Source organism: Festucalex cinctus, chromosome 10 (genome assembly GCF_051991245.1).
Source record: "Festucalex cinctus isolate MCC-2025b chromosome 10, RoL_Fcin_1.0, whole genome shotgun sequence".
Classification (NCBI taxonomy): domain Eukaryota; kingdom Metazoa; phylum Chordata; class Actinopteri; order Syngnathiformes; family Syngnathidae; genus Festucalex; species Festucalex cinctus.
Window position 1 is genome coordinate 23,029,656 of NC_135420.1, and position 16,747 is coordinate 23,046,402.

Sequence of the window (16,747 nt, forward strand, 5' to 3'; positions counted from 1 at the left end):
CGGCTGTATTGTTTTGTTGTTTAGCGGGAAGCTTACGAGCTCATATGCTTAATTGTGTTCAGGGCTCAGAGGTGACTGAACAGGTCCTGCACACAGTCAGCAAATCATCCAGCCTGGAGGAGATCACGCTGGAGAACGCTGGGTTGAAATCGTAAGCTAAAAAATAAATAAATAAATTGTTCTAACCAGAGGGGCGCTAACATCAATTTTACAGCTGACCTGCGAAAGAGGGTTCAGCTCAAGTGGAAACTCCTTAAAGTGATCTCGGATTGAGCCTCAGCAGAAAGAACTTGTGAAAAATTTTCAAATGTGTATGTTAAGGCAGGACTGAAAGATGCTTGATGCATGGTGTGGTATACGGATCATTAGTTATTCATTTAGTTAGTAGGATTGGCCTGACTGACTGATTATAATGGACAATAAGATTACATAGGTAGATGTTTGACATATGAAGTGTTGTGTTTTGGATTAATACGCTGTGTTGCAGAGATTTCCCACAGAAGATGTCGGCCGCTCTCTCCGAAAACCCCGCCGCTGTCATCCACTCACTCAACCTGGCCCACAATTCTCTGGACAACCAAGGTAGAGCGATCACTTGCACAGCCACACTGTCTCAGTTTCATATAGTCTTCCATTTTTTACCGATGTCAAAAATCAAATGTTTGACAAGCATCAGGACCTCTTCACCGGAGCTTAATTTAAAAGGGGTGAAACGTCTCTGGAAGCTCTAGGGACCGTGTCTAAGTGTCCGTTAGCGAGATGCTTAAGCGCTAATTGCTCCTGATGAGTCGACTGCCACCACGCATGGATGCCTCGGCCACCAGCGTGTGACTGTGACTGTGAGTGCTAATGTGAGAGCGGCTGGCTGAACAGGAGGCAACGCTACAAAACACAACGTTCAGAAATGCCTCACATTTTCACGGTTCACTATTCAACAAATTCACCTATTTCAGGGGTCAACAACCTTAGCCAAATAAATTACAAAAAAAATCTCTCTGGAGCCGCAAAACATTTGAGTATGAAAATTTCTTGGCTTTTTCTTAAATCTATTTTCTGATTATTGCGGCAGTTTTGTCGACATTTTCTGGTAATTTTCAGGATTTCTTCTTTTATTTTTGCCAATTTTAAAGTTATTTTTTAAACATTTTTCTTTTCTACCTTTTTAATTCAATTCTCTGACATTTTTGGCAATTTCACGGGCATTTTATGGTAATTTTGTTCTTCCTTTTTGGGCATTTTATGGTCACTGAACGTTTTAAGGTAATTTTTAAAGGTTTTTCATCAACCTCTCATCTTGTTTTCTGACAGCATAAAATTTGGACTAAACATAAATTATTAGTTAACTTAAATAATATTTTGTGTAAAAAATAAAAATGTTAAAAGCAAAAACAAAACTTACATAAAACACATTGATTTTTTTTTCAACAACAATAGATCCACAGGTATCCACTGGAGAGGGACTAAAGAGCCACGTATGGCCATGTGACCATTGACCTATTTAAAAAAAATATATATGTATTTAAATTCACCTTTTTTTGTGGAGTCTCTTCCCAAATATTTGCAAAAAATATTCACCATTTTCGTACTCTTTCTAAAATGCCCAAAGATGCAGTAAGATTTTTCCATATCCCTGTTTAAATTGGAATTGGTGTCAAGGAAGTATTATTTACATTTATTTAACTTCCATTTTGCAGGCGTGGCCAATCTGATCCAGCAAATGTGCCATCTCAGCAAGGGTCTCCGTCTACTCAACCTCTCCAAGACCTCGCTCACCTCCAAAGGTTTGCAAAAAGGAAAACAAAAGATGAAAACCGTAGTTTCCCTGATTGATGCCCCACAATTTTTGATTAGAATGCAGTTCTAAAATTCTAAATACCATCTACCAAGCCACCTTTTCTCATTCCCTCATGTTTAACCAATTAGGGGTGGTGTCGCTTTCTATGGCGCTGAACTCCAGTGACGAGTACTCCAACTCGCTTCTGCACCTGGACCTGAGCAAGAACCCCGGCATCCTGTCTGGCGACGACTCCTCGGTCAGGAAGCGCAGTACGTTTGTTGAATTTCGCCACTTTTTCCTTGAATCCACTGACGTTTCTTCATTCTGTGTTTGCAGAGCTTGTATCTCTTTTTGTCTCAGCCCAACTGCCTGGTGCATTTGGACCTATCGGGCACAGATTGCTCTGTGGACTCAGTAAGGCTTTAACAAAGAAATGTCCCCATCGTCCGCTCGGATTTAACCGTTTCCGCCGTGTCTCTCGCAGCTATTCGGGGCTCTTCTGAGGGGCTGTTGCGCTGATCTCTCCTTTCTAAATCTTTCCAAAAATTCCTTCTCTCACAGGTTAGTCCTATCTTTGAGCGCTGCCTGAGCACAAAAGGGCTGAAACGCTTAAAGATATCATTTGAAGCTCTCCCTAACGCTCCATCAGTCCTTCTTCCTTATCGATGTCCTCTCATTCTGCCATTGTCCTGCATCTCTACTTTGAGGATTTTGATTTTTATAAAACAGAATTTAATTACAGTAAAGGCCTGTTTGCCGTGGGGAATATATTCCAATCCAGACCCGTCCGCATTAGGTGAATTCTGCCTTGTAAAGCAACCATACAAAAAATAATAATAATAAAAAAAAAAAAACTTTATGCCTCCCTCATGCTTTAAGTGCATTTAAACTTGTTAAACACTTTTTAAACAAGTTGTAAATGTCTGTAAAGACACAAAAATTGGCAAGCATAAAATGTATAGAAAATACTGTTCAGTTTGTTGTGTTCTGTGAATACTGCTAGATGGCAGTAACTAATATACAGTACTGAGTTCAATAAGATTTTAAGTCAGCAATCATTTAAAATAGTGACACTCAAATATACTGTAGTTAATGGTCTGAAGACAAAAAAAAAGTTTTTTGAGGGAGGCCTGGCTCCGATTAATATCAGTTTAGTTCATTGCAATGGGGAAAAGCGATTTGATGTTTAGAATGTGTAAACTGAGTCACGATCTTGGTCAGGGAATGAATTAAACTCTGAGTCAAGGCACCACTCTATAATTGTTTTTTTTAAATAATCTTACTGGAACTGTGTATATGCTCTGCATGGGTGTAGTTTGAGAGCTCTCATTGTGTATGAATATTTAAATGAGGCCATCCGTCATTTGACCCCCACTCATTGGCTGCCTCTGCATGCGATGTCTGCACTCTGCGCTCAGCATGTCAACAGCATCCACTTTTGTCTGTGTGGCCACTCTCATCTCATCCATCCATCTGGCTTCCTCTTTACCTACTCTTAACTGTTCTTTTTTTAATCTGACAGGAAAGGGAAGGATACGCTGCCGTTGTTCCGTCAGTTCTTCAGCTCCGCCTTCAGCCTCACCCACGTCAGCCTCGCCGCCATGAAACTGCCACCTGACGTCCTCAGGTACTCCTCAATTTTCCGTAATTCTTACCTGATTGTTGTCACGGTGACTGACTTTGGGCGAAAGTCGGGGTACAGCTCCGACTGGCCACTCACCAATCGCAAGGTATATTTAGAAAACCAAACATTGCACAGTCACATTGACACTGTTTTAGAGCAGGGACGACCAAACTTAACCTTGTGTTTATAAAACATGCAAAAAAACATTTCAGTATGCTGTGCGTTACCATATGCTAAGAAGTTAGACATATTTAAATAGAAAGAAAAAAAAAAACTTAAATCTGAGCTCAGTGTAATATTTGATATATCCTAAAGTTATTCACATTAGTGTCGTATAGAAAAAAAAAAGTTTAAAAATAAAATTTTAAAATGTGATATTGTAGCATTCTACTTAAAAATGTTTGAAATGAAAAAAAAATACAGGACATTCATTAATCTTCTGTTTAACATTTTGTTTTGTTTACAAAAATTGCGTTCTATCTTACAACATTTTAAGTTTATCCCGTAAACGCTTGATACCTGCCATATTTAATTTTAGCATTACACTTCCTTGTGGACATATATAAAATATAAAATGTATAGCAGGTTGCAAATGACGCCCTAAGTGGGATTTTGGAACCCCCTGATTTCGCCTTTAATTAACTTAAGATTCCATTATTATTTTTTTGTCATGAGGAGAGCTGTTGTTAGCATGATGACCAGCGAGCTACATACCAATGAAAACAGTAAACGCATCCGTTGTATTTTCACTCCTGGAAGCAACACTTCATCACCAAGCCAGTAACGCCTTGAAAATGCTGGATCTTCATCCAGCTTAGCTCCAAATCATGGGTAGAGAAACTCATTGTGTATTATAAATTAGCCACACTGGAATGTCACAATTCTGTAAAATCCAGAGTTCACTTACAGACACATTTTCAGACATGTACAGTAGCAGGAAGGAATTGGTTGTTTAATGTCACACTTACTATAATTGGTGGGAAGGCACTCCTTTGTATGCCAGCACCAATTCCATGTTCAGAGATATATTCAGGTTCTTGCTCCTGACTCCACAGGGCTCTCCTCATGGGCTTAACCTCCAACCCTCACATCAACGACCTTCATTTGGACATCAGTGGCTGTGAGGTGAGTATGCATACAAAAATAATACCTGAATCTCACATGCATGTTGTATTGGTATTATGCTTAAGATTAAAAGATGTAAAAATGAATCTATGGTATATCGCGAGGTTGGTCTGGAATCTCGTCTTTGAACCAGGGAGTACTCCAACAGAGAACCAGAAAACATTCATGTGCTCGCGTCCTTTTTCCTCCCATCCTCCAGCTTCGATGCGCAGGAGCTGCCGTCCTCCAGGAGCTCTTCCCCAGAGTCTCTTCCATTGCCACTCTGGACATCTCAGACAATGGTACGGTGACACGGGGCGACATGACATATCCACCCGCGCCTCCACCTACCCTCCCTCTGACCTTGCCTGTTTTTGTCTAGTTCGTCCCCGGGCGACTTTTGATCTGTTCTCGTGTCGACAGGTTTGGATGCAGACTTGCTCACGGTGCTGCCCGCCCTCGCCAGACACCCTTCGCTAAAGCACCTTCATCTCGGCAAGAACTTCAACATCAAAAACAGGTGATCTGCGTTGTGCCTTTAAAGTGGAATTATTTGCGTCTCGGGTCGTGCGTATGCTTGCACAAAAAATAAATAAAAAAATAAAAAAATACTGTGAGCGCAGCATGTGCCAGCTGGAATTAACAGCTCTGTTGACTCTACTTCACTTTTCATACGCCACCGGCTTCTGACTCGCTATGCAGCTGCAGCAAAATTGCAATAATTAGCCTCAGCTCATTCGGTCTTCACGTGTTTACATCCGCAGGGTTCTGGATGAAGTCCTGCAGAAGTTGGTGCAGCTCATACAAGAGGAGGAATGTGTGAGTGAGGATGGCCTATCCAAATGGACAGTAAACATGATTTTATGAGGACTAAGAATGACGTTCTGCAGATAGTACTGTACGCCTTCATTCTGCATATGCCTGAATTTGAGCACTAAGATTATACACTTCTACTGGCATGAAATTAAGTGGCTATCTAACCTCCTTGGTGGAGCTACTGAGAGAGAAAAAAATCCTGCTCACATCACGTTTCTGACATGAATTATTGCTGTCTCCCTGTTTGCCATGTTTCACCATCTCTATATCACTATACACACATGTATAGTCAATAATTCATCCGCACAGTACATCAAAATACACTGAATCACTTTGCCGGTTCTGCTTCAGGCACTGCAGACCCTGTCGCTGACAGACTCGCGCCTCCGTTCCCGGGGCACGGTGCTGGTCAACGCCCTGGGGAGCAACACCTGCTTAAGGAAAGTGGACCTGAGCGGGAACAACATGGACGACATCGGGGCCAAGATGCTGAGCAAAGCCCTGCAGATCAACACCACACTCCGGTAAGGGGGGAGGGGGGGTTGCAAGTTGTTGTTAGACGGGGTGGAAAAAACCATGGCTGATTTGGTGGTGTTCATCATGTGCATGCTCACTGCAGGAGCGTGACATGGGATCGCAACAACACCTCTGCAGCAGGATTTCTTGATGTGGCCAGAGCACTCGAACAGTAAGCGCATAAGAATACCGCTATATCATGTGTCGACGGGTATATCAAATTTTGTAGTTTATAGAAGACTAAAATACGGAATGTTTTTTTCATAGAACAAAAAGAAAAGTTCCCAAAAAAATTATCCAAAAACAAACAAAAAGAATATTTGTAAATAAATAACTCAGAAAAGCTGTATCTCCAAATGTTGCAAATATTTCTATGTTTTTTAATATTAAAAAAAAGCACTAATTATGAGCTGTCGATTTTTTGGTGTTAGAAGAGTTTTGTATCTAAGAATTGATATAAATGAGCACCTTTTGTAGGATTGTGTATTTTTTCCTGAAAAATATCATAAGTCTAAGCAAAACAGGGCTTAATATTAGATGTTTAGTATACATTATTTAGCATTCATTGTTTTGTATAACTGTTAAATGTAGTTTATATTGTCTTTTTTGTTTTAGTTGTGATGCTGCAATTTTCATCCATTCCTGAGCTCCGAGTGTTGTAGAATGCAGAAATAAACGAACATGTTGTTATTTATCTGAATTTTTATAGGTGCAGTTCTATTATCGGATATAATTTGTGCCATAAGACCTGCAGTGCAAATGCAGCCCAAGTTGAAATTGGCAACACGAGCTTGGCAAATTGATGCTCCTTCTCCTTGCTATCTGAAAATGTTCAGCCATTGCTTCAGGCCAAGTAGGACATGGTTGAAGAGGGTATTACTCACTCTCTCGTACAGGGGGGGGGGGGATATTATGAGATGAGCTTGTCCAGTGGGGATATTGAACTTAACTAACCTTCAAATATGGAGGTAGCCGTGGATAAGTGCTTACCATGTGTGGCTGATGCAACTCATTCCCACTTCTTCTCTGCCCTCTTTAGTAATTTCACCCTGCAGTACATGCCTCTCCCACTGAGCGACATCAGTCAGGCGTACCGCAGCGCCCCCGAGAGGACGGAGCAGGCACTGACCAAGGTTGGTGCGAAGTGATTTTTTTCCTATTGGTACGTGATTAAGGATGCCTAATTCCGGACTTCATGCATAGATCCAGCGGGCTCTGGTGAGGAACAACCAGACTCAGCGTTTTTCCCAGCGTCAGGCTCTTCGTCTGCATCAAGGCCTCGTCACCAGCACCGCAGAGCAGGTAGCGCTGCTATTTGGCACTGGTTTTATATGAAACTTAGGATATTAATATTACGGAGGTGAATGCCACAATCAACTAGTTTGCACAAAAACATAACAATATGTGGTCATTTTATACCAAATGAGATAAAATAATTATTCCTGTCAAAAAACAAATGTAAAAATCGAACTAATCAGACAAAAATCGGGCAAAAGACCTAGAGTAAAAGATGACAAAATTATGACAGATATGACCAAAAAAATTAATATTACAAAAGGGATACAAAGCTGACAAAAAAATATAAAGGAATGACCTAAACACTTAAATTAAATTAAAATCTATAAATTAAAAAATACAGACAAAATGACAACAAAAACTAAATCCAAACAAAAACTAGGAAAAGTACAGACCAAAATTTGTTACAAATCAGACAAAACAAATCTGATTTTAAAACAAAGTGACAAAAATTTGAGAAGAATCCAACAAAATTCTGAAATTTACAAAAAAAGGATAAAAGTCTGATTAAAAACTACAAAAGAGTGACCAAAAAAATGCTAAAAAGCTACAAAAATTACAAATATCTGGCAAAAAACAACAATAGCTTGTCAAAAACAGACAAAAGTCTGACAAAATTGTGCAAAAGAAACTGCAAAACATCTGGTATAAATTTTACAAAAGTCTGACAAAAAATGACCAAAAGACCTGACAAACATGACATAAAAATCTGATAAACATACAAAAGGAGGACCAAGCCAGAAGCAGATACCAATCTGACCAAAAATATATATTTTTTTTTTAATCCTAAAAATAAGTCGAATAAACCAGACTAAAGGCTGACAAAAAATGCAGCAAACACCTGACTAACCTGACAACTTGTGAAAAGTGTGTTTGTATGATTATATTTTTTTCTGTTTATAAGGTGATGGAGCGTCTATGCGCACGTGTTCAGCAGCAGGTGTGCCTGCTGCGAGGCGTCGGAGAGGCGGATGACATTCAAGCAGCCAAACAAGTGCTAAAGGAGGCCAGGAATTCCCGCGCGGTGAGCCTTGTGAAGTTCTCCATCACGTGCGGGGCAAAAAAAAAAAAAAAAATGAAAGTATGTTTTCTCTTTGCGCGCTCCAAGCTATACCCCTCCCTGTGCGAGCTGGCCCACGTGCTCTCCGTGGACGGGCCGGTGCGCCAGCGTCTGGACTCGCTGGCTGGCGAGCTTGCCAAAGCCGCTGACAAGGAGCTTCAGGTAGTGCTATTTCTTTTTCTTTTTTTCTTTTTTTTTAAAAAGAACTTCATTTAGACCAACTTTTTTTTTCTTAATGACGCAAATCCCAATTATGCCACTTGAGCGGAAAAAAAAAAAAAAAAGTGAATTGTGTCATTTAATCCATCTGAAGTGACGGCTCCTCCTGTGCAGGTGATTGTGGATTCGATGGTGTCTCTCTGCCGCGAGCTTTGTCCCCTGTCGTCCGCCGCGGCAGAGCGACTGACCCCGCCGCTCTCGTCCGTCTCGGACCGCGTGTCGGTACCTCGCGCCGCCATCCGCACTGCGCTGATGGAAAGAGCAGCGCAGGACGTCCACCGAGCCTTAGAGTAAGTCATAAAGAGGACAAACGACTTTTTGCACTTTCCTAAAAAAAAAGAAAAAAAAAAAGGAAGCAATACTATTGATGTTCTTTAATAAAAAGAAAGGATTGAAGCTAGCTAGTATGTTGTATGTTTTATAATATTTTTTTTATTGTAGACAGTATTTTGTTCATTTGAATATATTTCATATCTTGGAGAATTTACTTTTAGCAGTTTGTAATTTTTTTACTGTTAATTTTTAAATGTATTAATTTTGTTTACACGCTTACATACAAGTTTGTCTCCTTTTTCGAAATGTGCCACATCAATGGTTGATCTTCTTTTTAGGAAATTCCAAATAAATAGTCTGCCTTCTTTTTAGGAACGGATAATACTAATTTTCAGTCTTCTTTTGAAGAGTGCAACATCAGGAGTTTGTCATCTTTTTATGCAAATGTGACATTTATAGTTTGTTTTCCTTCTAGAAAAGTACAGTATCAATATGATATTTTCATTTTAGTAAGTTGTAACACTAATCGATGAGCTTCATAAGCAGTTAGTCTTTTTAGAAGTGAACAAAATCAGTTGTTCCTCTGCTTTTTTGGAAAGTGCAACATCTGCACTTGGCTATCTGTCTGGAAAGTACAACAGCAATAGTTTGTCTTCTTTTTTCTGTAGTAAGAGTGAAACAAACTGGTATGATATTGTGTCAAATTTAAATGTCTGATATCACTCACTCCACGTGGCTCCAATTTAAAACAAAACATGTTGCAGTTACTTGCTTTTGCTCATTTTCTGTCTTTATCTTCCGCAGAGAAGTCAAACTATCTGTAGTCGCTTATCTCACCAACTCCATAGTGGACCAAATCCTGCAGGAGCTCTACACCACCCACAAGACGCTGGTAATACACTGGTTGCCGACGTTTATGTTCACATGCACAATTCGTAATGATGGCTCCCCATCCCAGACCCGGCAAGTCTCTCTTCTCAAACGCTGGGATGGGTCGTGCGAAGACGGAATGGGCTGGAGGTTCAACAGACACAGAGACTCCCTGGACATCACTGAGGAGGAGCTCGGCACCAGTATAGTAAGTGAGGGTACGCTGTTAGAATGCTAGGGAATAGTTTGGTCCCACCAGGTAGAGGCTGCCCCTGCTTTTTTTGTCAGTTTTTTGGCATATTTTTGTCATATCTTCTCAGCTTTTAAAATGTTTTGTGTCATTCTTTTGCATGTTTTTTTTCTGCAAACCGTAGCTTAAAACCTTGTTGGTGTCTTTAGAGGAGTTCCTCAAGGATCCGTTCTCAGCCCCATTTTCCTCACTTTAAAAAGTAACTTCTCTGCAAACCTACTCGTGTCTTTCCTACCCGTATAAATTAAAAACCTCAAAAAGCTCTGTGTTTTTCACCCTGAAGGATCTCAGGTGTTATCTGTCATCTTCATTTTATATTTAGCTCTCTTTTAAGTCTGTGCGAACATTGCTGCAACAGAAAAAGGCTTTAAAAGCGGCTTTGTTTTTTTTTTTTAAACCTCCACTGACAAAAGTACCGTCTTTACCCGGGGCTGTCTTTGTATTCTTTGGTCTAGATGCCACGTTTCTGTCTCCAGTCTTTCAGCATCTTCCTCCCTTCCAGGACACAATCGCCATTAAGAAGCGCAGCTCGAGAACAAGACGAATACGACCCGTCTCCACCAGGCTGAGTGAGTAGTGCCACACATCCCGCCTCCACCTCCCTTTTTCCCGTCAGACCGCCAAACCCCCCCCCCTGCAGTGACACAAATTGCTCCATTAGCGTACTTTCTGATGAGCCCATTTTTCCCTTTTGCGGTATTGCCGTCTGAAAGATGACTCGATGGTTTCTTTTTACAGTGGCGGCTAAGCTGTAATGGACATTTCGAGGAATATCCCTGATTGATGATAGGGAAGATTAACAATCAAATATCAATTGATTGTTAGCTGTTACGGGCAGTATGGTGCGCTAATGGATTGCATGTCTGCCTCGCAGTCAGAGGTTACGAGTTTGATTCTTACCAGCGACCATTCACGGGTGTACCCATCCATATTGTCTTGGCCCTCAGGTCTCTGTGACGACTCCAGCTCCTCGCCGCCCCCTTCCATCCCGTCCTACTCCACGCCTCTGTCCCGCTCAGCTTCTTGGGAGGGCCTATCTGAGTTGCCCACGCAGGGTCTGCCCCTCCACCACGTGACCAGGGTACGGCCGAGACCTCCACGCAGGCACAAAGGAGGATACCTACCAGCCGAGACGGTGAGGAGCCTTTCACTACAAATATCTATTTAATCCAGCCATTTGTCGGATACATTAATACCAGAAAAAGTACTCACACTCTGAAAGTAGAAATATAGAATGCTATATTTAAGTAAAAACAATACAACAACACTTGAGCAAATATTCTTTATCCTCTGTGAAGAACAACTAACATTACTGCAGCTTCTTCTTAGTGTGTTTCTGTATGTCTGTTTTATGATGCCCTCTGGTGGCCAAAATGCACACATCAGGGGCACATTATGAGGATGTATGCATTAATGGCATGATTTGAGATACGAGTATGGCGACGGAATGATCTAAACTCTTAAGTCAAGGCTTCACTGTATGGGTAAAGGAAAATTACTTATTTTGACAAAGTAAGGAGTAGAACACTATCAGTTGTAAAATGGTGGGTGTAAAAGTAGGAAGTTGTCAAAAAAATAAATACTCGGTAATCTACTTAAGTACAGTCATGAATTATGTGTACTGTTTTTGTCGCTTCCCACGACTACTTAACGGTTCACCCACACACAGACGCACGCATGCACGCACACGCACACCCGCTTCTTCTCTCCATATGCGGCAATCTATACAGATTAGATGCACTTGGCTCACGTCATCTCATCGGAGATGGCAATCCATTTCTTTGATTACATTTATAAATAGAACGTACTGGAAGTGAAGTCAGCCTTAAACACATTTCATGTGTGATGTTCTGTGTGATCAGCATTGTAGCGAAAATGGAGGAATAAGCCCGCTGGATGACGGACTGCCAGATTTCTATACTAAAAGAGTCCTTCCAGATAGGTAAGTGCTAACTTTCCAATTGTTAAAATCTCTCAAGTCGCTATTCAGTGGAGTTTTTATTATTCATTGAACTGAGCATTCTCATTTGTCCAAGGTGCCTCGAATGCACCAGTGGGGAGTGTTTTTGAAACTGAATACTTAATTTGAGAAGAAATCTCCCAGGATACAATTATGTAAAAAAAAGCACAGTGGAATTTGCTTTAGTCTTTGAAATCAGCTCTTAAGTCTCTCATTTGTCCAAGGGTCCTTGAATGCACCAATAAAGTGTTTTTAAAACACGGTAAGTGGCAGTGAATTGTACTCTTTATTAAATACTTCATTTAGAATAATTCTGGCACACTTTGAAATGCATACAAAATTTCAGTGCTTTTTTTTTTTCAATTCCTCAACAGAAACACCTTCATTTTATGTGTTCAAGTGTACTTAAATGCACCATGAAAGACTTCATTTTGAGGCGAAAACTGCAGCAATAAAAGCAGAAACATTGAGGGTCTTTAAATACATGATTTAGAAGCAATTTGCCACACTACAAAATGAATAAAGAGTTATAGTGATTTTTTTTTTTTTTTTTATTTTTTATTCCAATTTCCTTGAAGAAATTTGCGTCAAGAAAATACTGGATTGTAATATAAAATGACCAAATAAGAGGAGGAATTTAGATATAAACCATCGTATACGGGGAGGTGTTGCCTAGCAACAGTCAAACAGCAAAAGGTGAAAGCGCCAACACGCGGGTGTTGAGTCCAATGAGGTCCCGACCGAGTTGACAGAGGACACGTGTCATGATTGTGCCAGACGGGGCCGCCGAGTTTGTCTGACACGCCAACTCTGACCTTCTTCTCCTCCAGTCAACTCTCCTCTCTGCACAACACACACTCACTGAGAAGGAAGAAGAGGAGGAACGTGCTCGCCATCTTCGGTTTCCGCAGAAACCGCAACCAGACGCTGCCCAACCAGGAGTCCGATGCCGACTTTTACGGCGATCACGCCGTTACGACGGCACCAACCGGGTTTGTATATTCAATGTATCAAAAACCCCTCTCATTTGTTTGTCATGGTCATAATTATTTTTATTCTAAGGGAAAGGTACCTAAAATAACCAAAATATTATGTGTAAAAAAAAAAATCCTGATAATCTAGTGGTTCACATAGCTGTGGTCTCGGTCCTGCTCGTTCTTCCATTAATGAACCTTTACCTTCTTTTAGCTATTAAAATCTTAGATAACACCACCAAAATGCCATCTGCTCCACATCTTTGAGTGCCCTCAATTGCTTCTTCGTAGTTCATTTGAGGACACTTGGCAGCCGGGAATCTCACAAATATCCCTGACAAATATGTGCCTCATCTAAATATGCCAAGCGACTTATGGTGTACACTGTACACAAGCGTGAGGACACAGATGTCGACGACAGCCGGCAGCTTGCATTCTCCGTGCCAGAAAATGACTACAGTAAACCTCGTCCATCACATTTTTTTTGTACCGCTTTTCCTGTCAAGGGTCACATATCGAGACAAACAGCCACTCTCACATTCACACTGTCAAAGTCAGTCATTACTTTACTGTCACTTTAATCTGTTCAAGCACCAAAAATCATGATTTTTTGTTGCGTTGTTCGTAAAGAACAGCAGCAGTGTATTGTATAAATAATAGAAATAATGAAACACAATGTAAAGAAATTAACTGGCTTTCATAAGCAGTGATGATTTTCTCAATTAATCATATTTTCCGTCACGAAAATTATTTTCCAGACGGAAATGAAACGAAAACTACATCGAAGGCGTTCATTGAGACGATGACGATAACTAAAATAAAATCAAAGACTAAAACTAAAACAACACAGTGACAAAAATTCACAAAATCCAATCAGAAGAAGGAAGAATGGCAGGTGGGAGAAAAGAACCACTTAGAAACTGTTCACTGCACTTTATTTAATATTCACAAATGTTTACATTCATGGTGTAACATTAATCTCAGGCAATTATGTTTTTGTTTTTTTTTATTCAGGCGAAAGCTAAGTTTTAAGACGGCATACTATTGTCAATTCAAACATTGAAACAAAGTTTAATAAAGATACCGGTGCGTTAAATGTGTCTTGTGTTAAACTACAGTTACAAATTGGTGTGTTATAATTTTATGTATAAAAGTTGAAATGTATGCTGAAGCAAAACAGCGACTAAATTGTCAACAAGTCGACAAAAATTGCTCATTATTTTGTCAACTAAAATTGTTCTTTATTATCATCGACTAAAATTGGATTAAAACTAAAATACAATCAGATGACTAAAATATCACAAACTTAAATACATTTTATTCAAAAGACTAAATTCAATTTCACTTTAAGTGGAATTACTGTTTGTCTTGACTGTGTTGCTAACGATGCTCATAATGTTCTATCTTCAGGATAGCCACGGAGAACGTGTACACCCTCCTCCAGCCCCCGAAGTCTGCTGCCAGGTCTCCTGGAGACGGACCCGATGGGAAGAATACTCTGGTTTTGAGTCCGCCACCGCCAATGCCTGGCATTCTGCATTCAGGAATGGGAGGAGTCAAACATCCCTTTTACTCCCCCACTGAGGTACAGTCAGACCAAGTTAACTGCTCAAAACGTACCAGTTTGGTGAAAGCCGCCTTAATCCGAGCTTTTTGACAGCAAAAGTGGGAAGGAGAGAGGAGAAACGGCAGGAAAACAGGCTAAAATCCAGTCGTAAAATTGGCCACTAGAGTGGCAATGTGTAGCATTTATCTCCGGTTCTAAACGTCCGACATTTCTTTTCAACAGCGCTCCGAAAAGGACGCCATGCCCGAGCATCCGCAAATGGAGGCCGACAAATACTGGGCGGATGATAAGCAAAGAACGAGCGAGGTGCTGCAAGCCGAGGACGTGTGGCCGGACGGCAAGTCGGGCGTGCGGCACACAGAGAGGCGGCGCTCGGAAGAGAGGCCGGGAGAGGCGTGGACCGTCGACAGACACCCGGACCGGCAAATGGACAGACAGTGGACAGCGGAAAGACACACGCAGTGGCAGATCGATCGCAAGATGGAGAGACAGCGGCTCGGCGGCAGGCAGATTGACCGCTCGTGGTCGGAAGGCAGGCAGACGGACGTACAGCTGGACGCCCAGTGGACGGACAGGAGCGTGTGGAAGGCGGACAGACAAGCCCAGGCGCTTCATTTTACTCAGAGGCCGTTGCCGCCGTACCCTTCGGACAGGACGCCGTCGCCCAAGCAGGAAGTGAGCGCCGAGGTGGACGCGCAGGGGGAAAGACGCGTCAGTCCTGATGCTTACGTAGATGGGTGGAGGAGTGGCTACGCGGGGCGGACAGTTTCCTGCGTGACGAAACCTGAACCCCCGCCGCAAAGTAGCAAACCTAACTTGTCCAAATTGAGGCAAAGGCATCGATTGGAGAGCTCCGACACGCTACCTGGTAAGAATACATGACAACGGTAAATGGTTTCTATTATGAGGTACATTATAATTACTAAGGGGTATATTCACTAAGAATGTGCTGTGTCCAGTAATCGCGCGAAATATTGCACCACAACTGCACCCGCAGTCTGCGCCCAGTTACCCACCTATTCACTAGGATATTGTTCGAATCATATACCGGCCCCTAAGAGTACAGTGCTCCCATGCTATATGTGATGGTTCATTCATGTGAGCATTGCTGTATTATATTATTTGAAACTCCTTGGAGGAGGTAATACAAAATACAACAGTGAGTATTCCTCTGTTGCTGCAGAAGAGGATGACGATGGTGAGAGGGAGCCGGCCAGGATGGACAAGAAGGACCAGGAAATAAGAAGAGATCTGGAGGGTCAACCACCGCCGATTCCTGAAAAGGTGTGAGGCAATGACGACAAATATTCTTCCAGTTAATCACATTACTCGCGAGCTCACTACCCGTTCTCATCGGGTTAAACAGCCAAAGACTACATCATACGTGACTTTCCTGAAAGAACCGGCTCCGGAGAGAAGCTTGCCCCCTCCGCCTTTGCCCCCTCCGTTCAGCAGACCCGCGTACGGGCTGCCTGACAGATCTGCCAGTCAAGGTCGGTGAACATGAAATGTCAATGAGTAAGACTCTTTTGTTGGAATTTCAGCCTCACACTTGCCATGCAAATGTTATTTTTGCACAACCGCTTCAAAGCGCAGAGGGACAAATAGGTGACAGTCACAATGACAGATGTGTCAATGTTGTCGATTTATAAATAGCTCAGTTCCCCACGACGTGCTCTGCGAAGGCTGTGGTGAAAATGACTTTCTGTCATGTAACGACAAAAATAAATGTCATTATGCCCTCTTTTTCATAGCGAATAATCATCAAACTTTGATGCCATTCTCCACCTTCATTTGATGGCTTAGGTAGAAAAGCTTGGCAATGTAATGTCACCCACCTGTCTAGGATACAGGCTTCGATGGGGTATATGCCACGGAAGAGGCGGGACTTCCGTGATTTTGCACTTGAGTTTGGTTCCGGTCCGAGTTGCGAACGCGCAAAGGGGCACAAAGTCGGAAGCACAAGTATTTTGACTCAGGCCACATGTCGTAAACCAAACCAGAACCAAAGCTGATGTGCAAAAACAGTCCCGCCTCTTCCGTGGCATATACCCCATAAGGGCTCATTTGAGCTAATTCCGAAGTTATAAGTTCAACCTGGAATTCTCAGAGTTGTAATTCGTTATTTGCAGCTGATCGGTATCACGTGAAAAGATTTTCTTCATTTTTTAATGTCACAAAGTGGCAAAATAATTGGAGAAACAAAAATATTACTGCATGGAACAGCGACATCTTAGTTGCATTTTACACAATCTAACATTTTGTTTTTGTATGGAATGAAAAAGAGTGGAGTCTTTTATTATTATTATTATTATTATTATTATTATTATTATTATTAATGCACTGCCAAGGTATTGGATCAGGACCTGGAATCGTCAAATACTCAGAATCAAGTGAATCTCACTTAGACTCTGGTGCAAAAAAAAGGCTGTTGTGACCAG

General features: G+C 41.5%; 1 protein-coding gene across 6 annotated transcripts in view; it reads left to right on the forward strand.

Annotated features, from left to right (window-relative positions):
• Positions 1-16,747, forward strand: part of LOC144026914 (capping protein, Arp2/3 and myosin-I linker protein 3-like) — a 37,251-nt gene that overhangs the window by 8,528 nt on the left and 11,976 nt on the right. For 5 of the 6 annotated variants that reach the window (XM_077534042.1, XM_077534043.1, XM_077534044.1 and 2 more), the window contains 27 exons: positions 63-151; positions 488-582; positions 1,695-1,781; positions 1,924-2,033; positions 2,114-2,191; positions 2,262-2,338; positions 3,300-3,404; positions 4,457-4,526; positions 4,726-4,807; positions 4,929-5,025; positions 5,270-5,324; positions 5,673-5,845; positions 5,941-6,009; positions 6,877-6,970; positions 7,041-7,139; positions 8,038-8,157; positions 8,242-8,355; positions 8,527-8,702; positions 9,490-9,763; positions 10,308-10,374; positions 10,753-10,940; positions 11,668-11,747; positions 12,596-12,757; positions 14,150-14,324; positions 14,529-15,174; positions 15,490-15,590; positions 15,673-15,799. In XM_077534042.1, coding sequence (XP_077390168.1) covers positions 63-151; positions 488-582; positions 1,695-1,781; positions 1,924-2,033; positions 2,114-2,191; positions 2,262-2,338; positions 3,300-3,404; positions 4,457-4,526; positions 4,726-4,807; positions 4,929-5,025; positions 5,270-5,324; positions 5,673-5,845; positions 5,941-6,009; positions 6,877-6,970; positions 7,041-7,139; positions 8,038-8,157; positions 8,242-8,355; positions 8,527-8,702; positions 9,490-9,763; positions 10,308-10,374; positions 10,753-10,940; positions 11,668-11,747; positions 12,596-12,757; positions 14,150-14,324; positions 14,529-15,174; positions 15,490-15,590; positions 15,673-15,799 — 3,610 coding nt within the window. The remainder of the gene's footprint in view (positions 1-62; positions 152-487; positions 583-1,694; positions 1,782-1,923; positions 2,034-2,113; positions 2,192-2,261; positions 2,339-3,299; positions 3,405-4,456; positions 4,527-4,725; positions 4,808-4,928; positions 5,026-5,269; positions 5,325-5,672; positions 5,846-5,940; positions 6,010-6,876; positions 6,971-7,040; positions 7,140-8,037; positions 8,158-8,241; positions 8,356-8,526; positions 8,703-9,489; positions 9,764-10,307; positions 10,375-10,752; positions 10,941-11,667; positions 11,748-12,595; positions 12,758-14,149; positions 14,325-14,528; positions 15,175-15,489; positions 15,591-15,672; positions 15,800-16,747) is intronic. The other variant, XM_077534045.1, reaches the window with a different exon arrangement.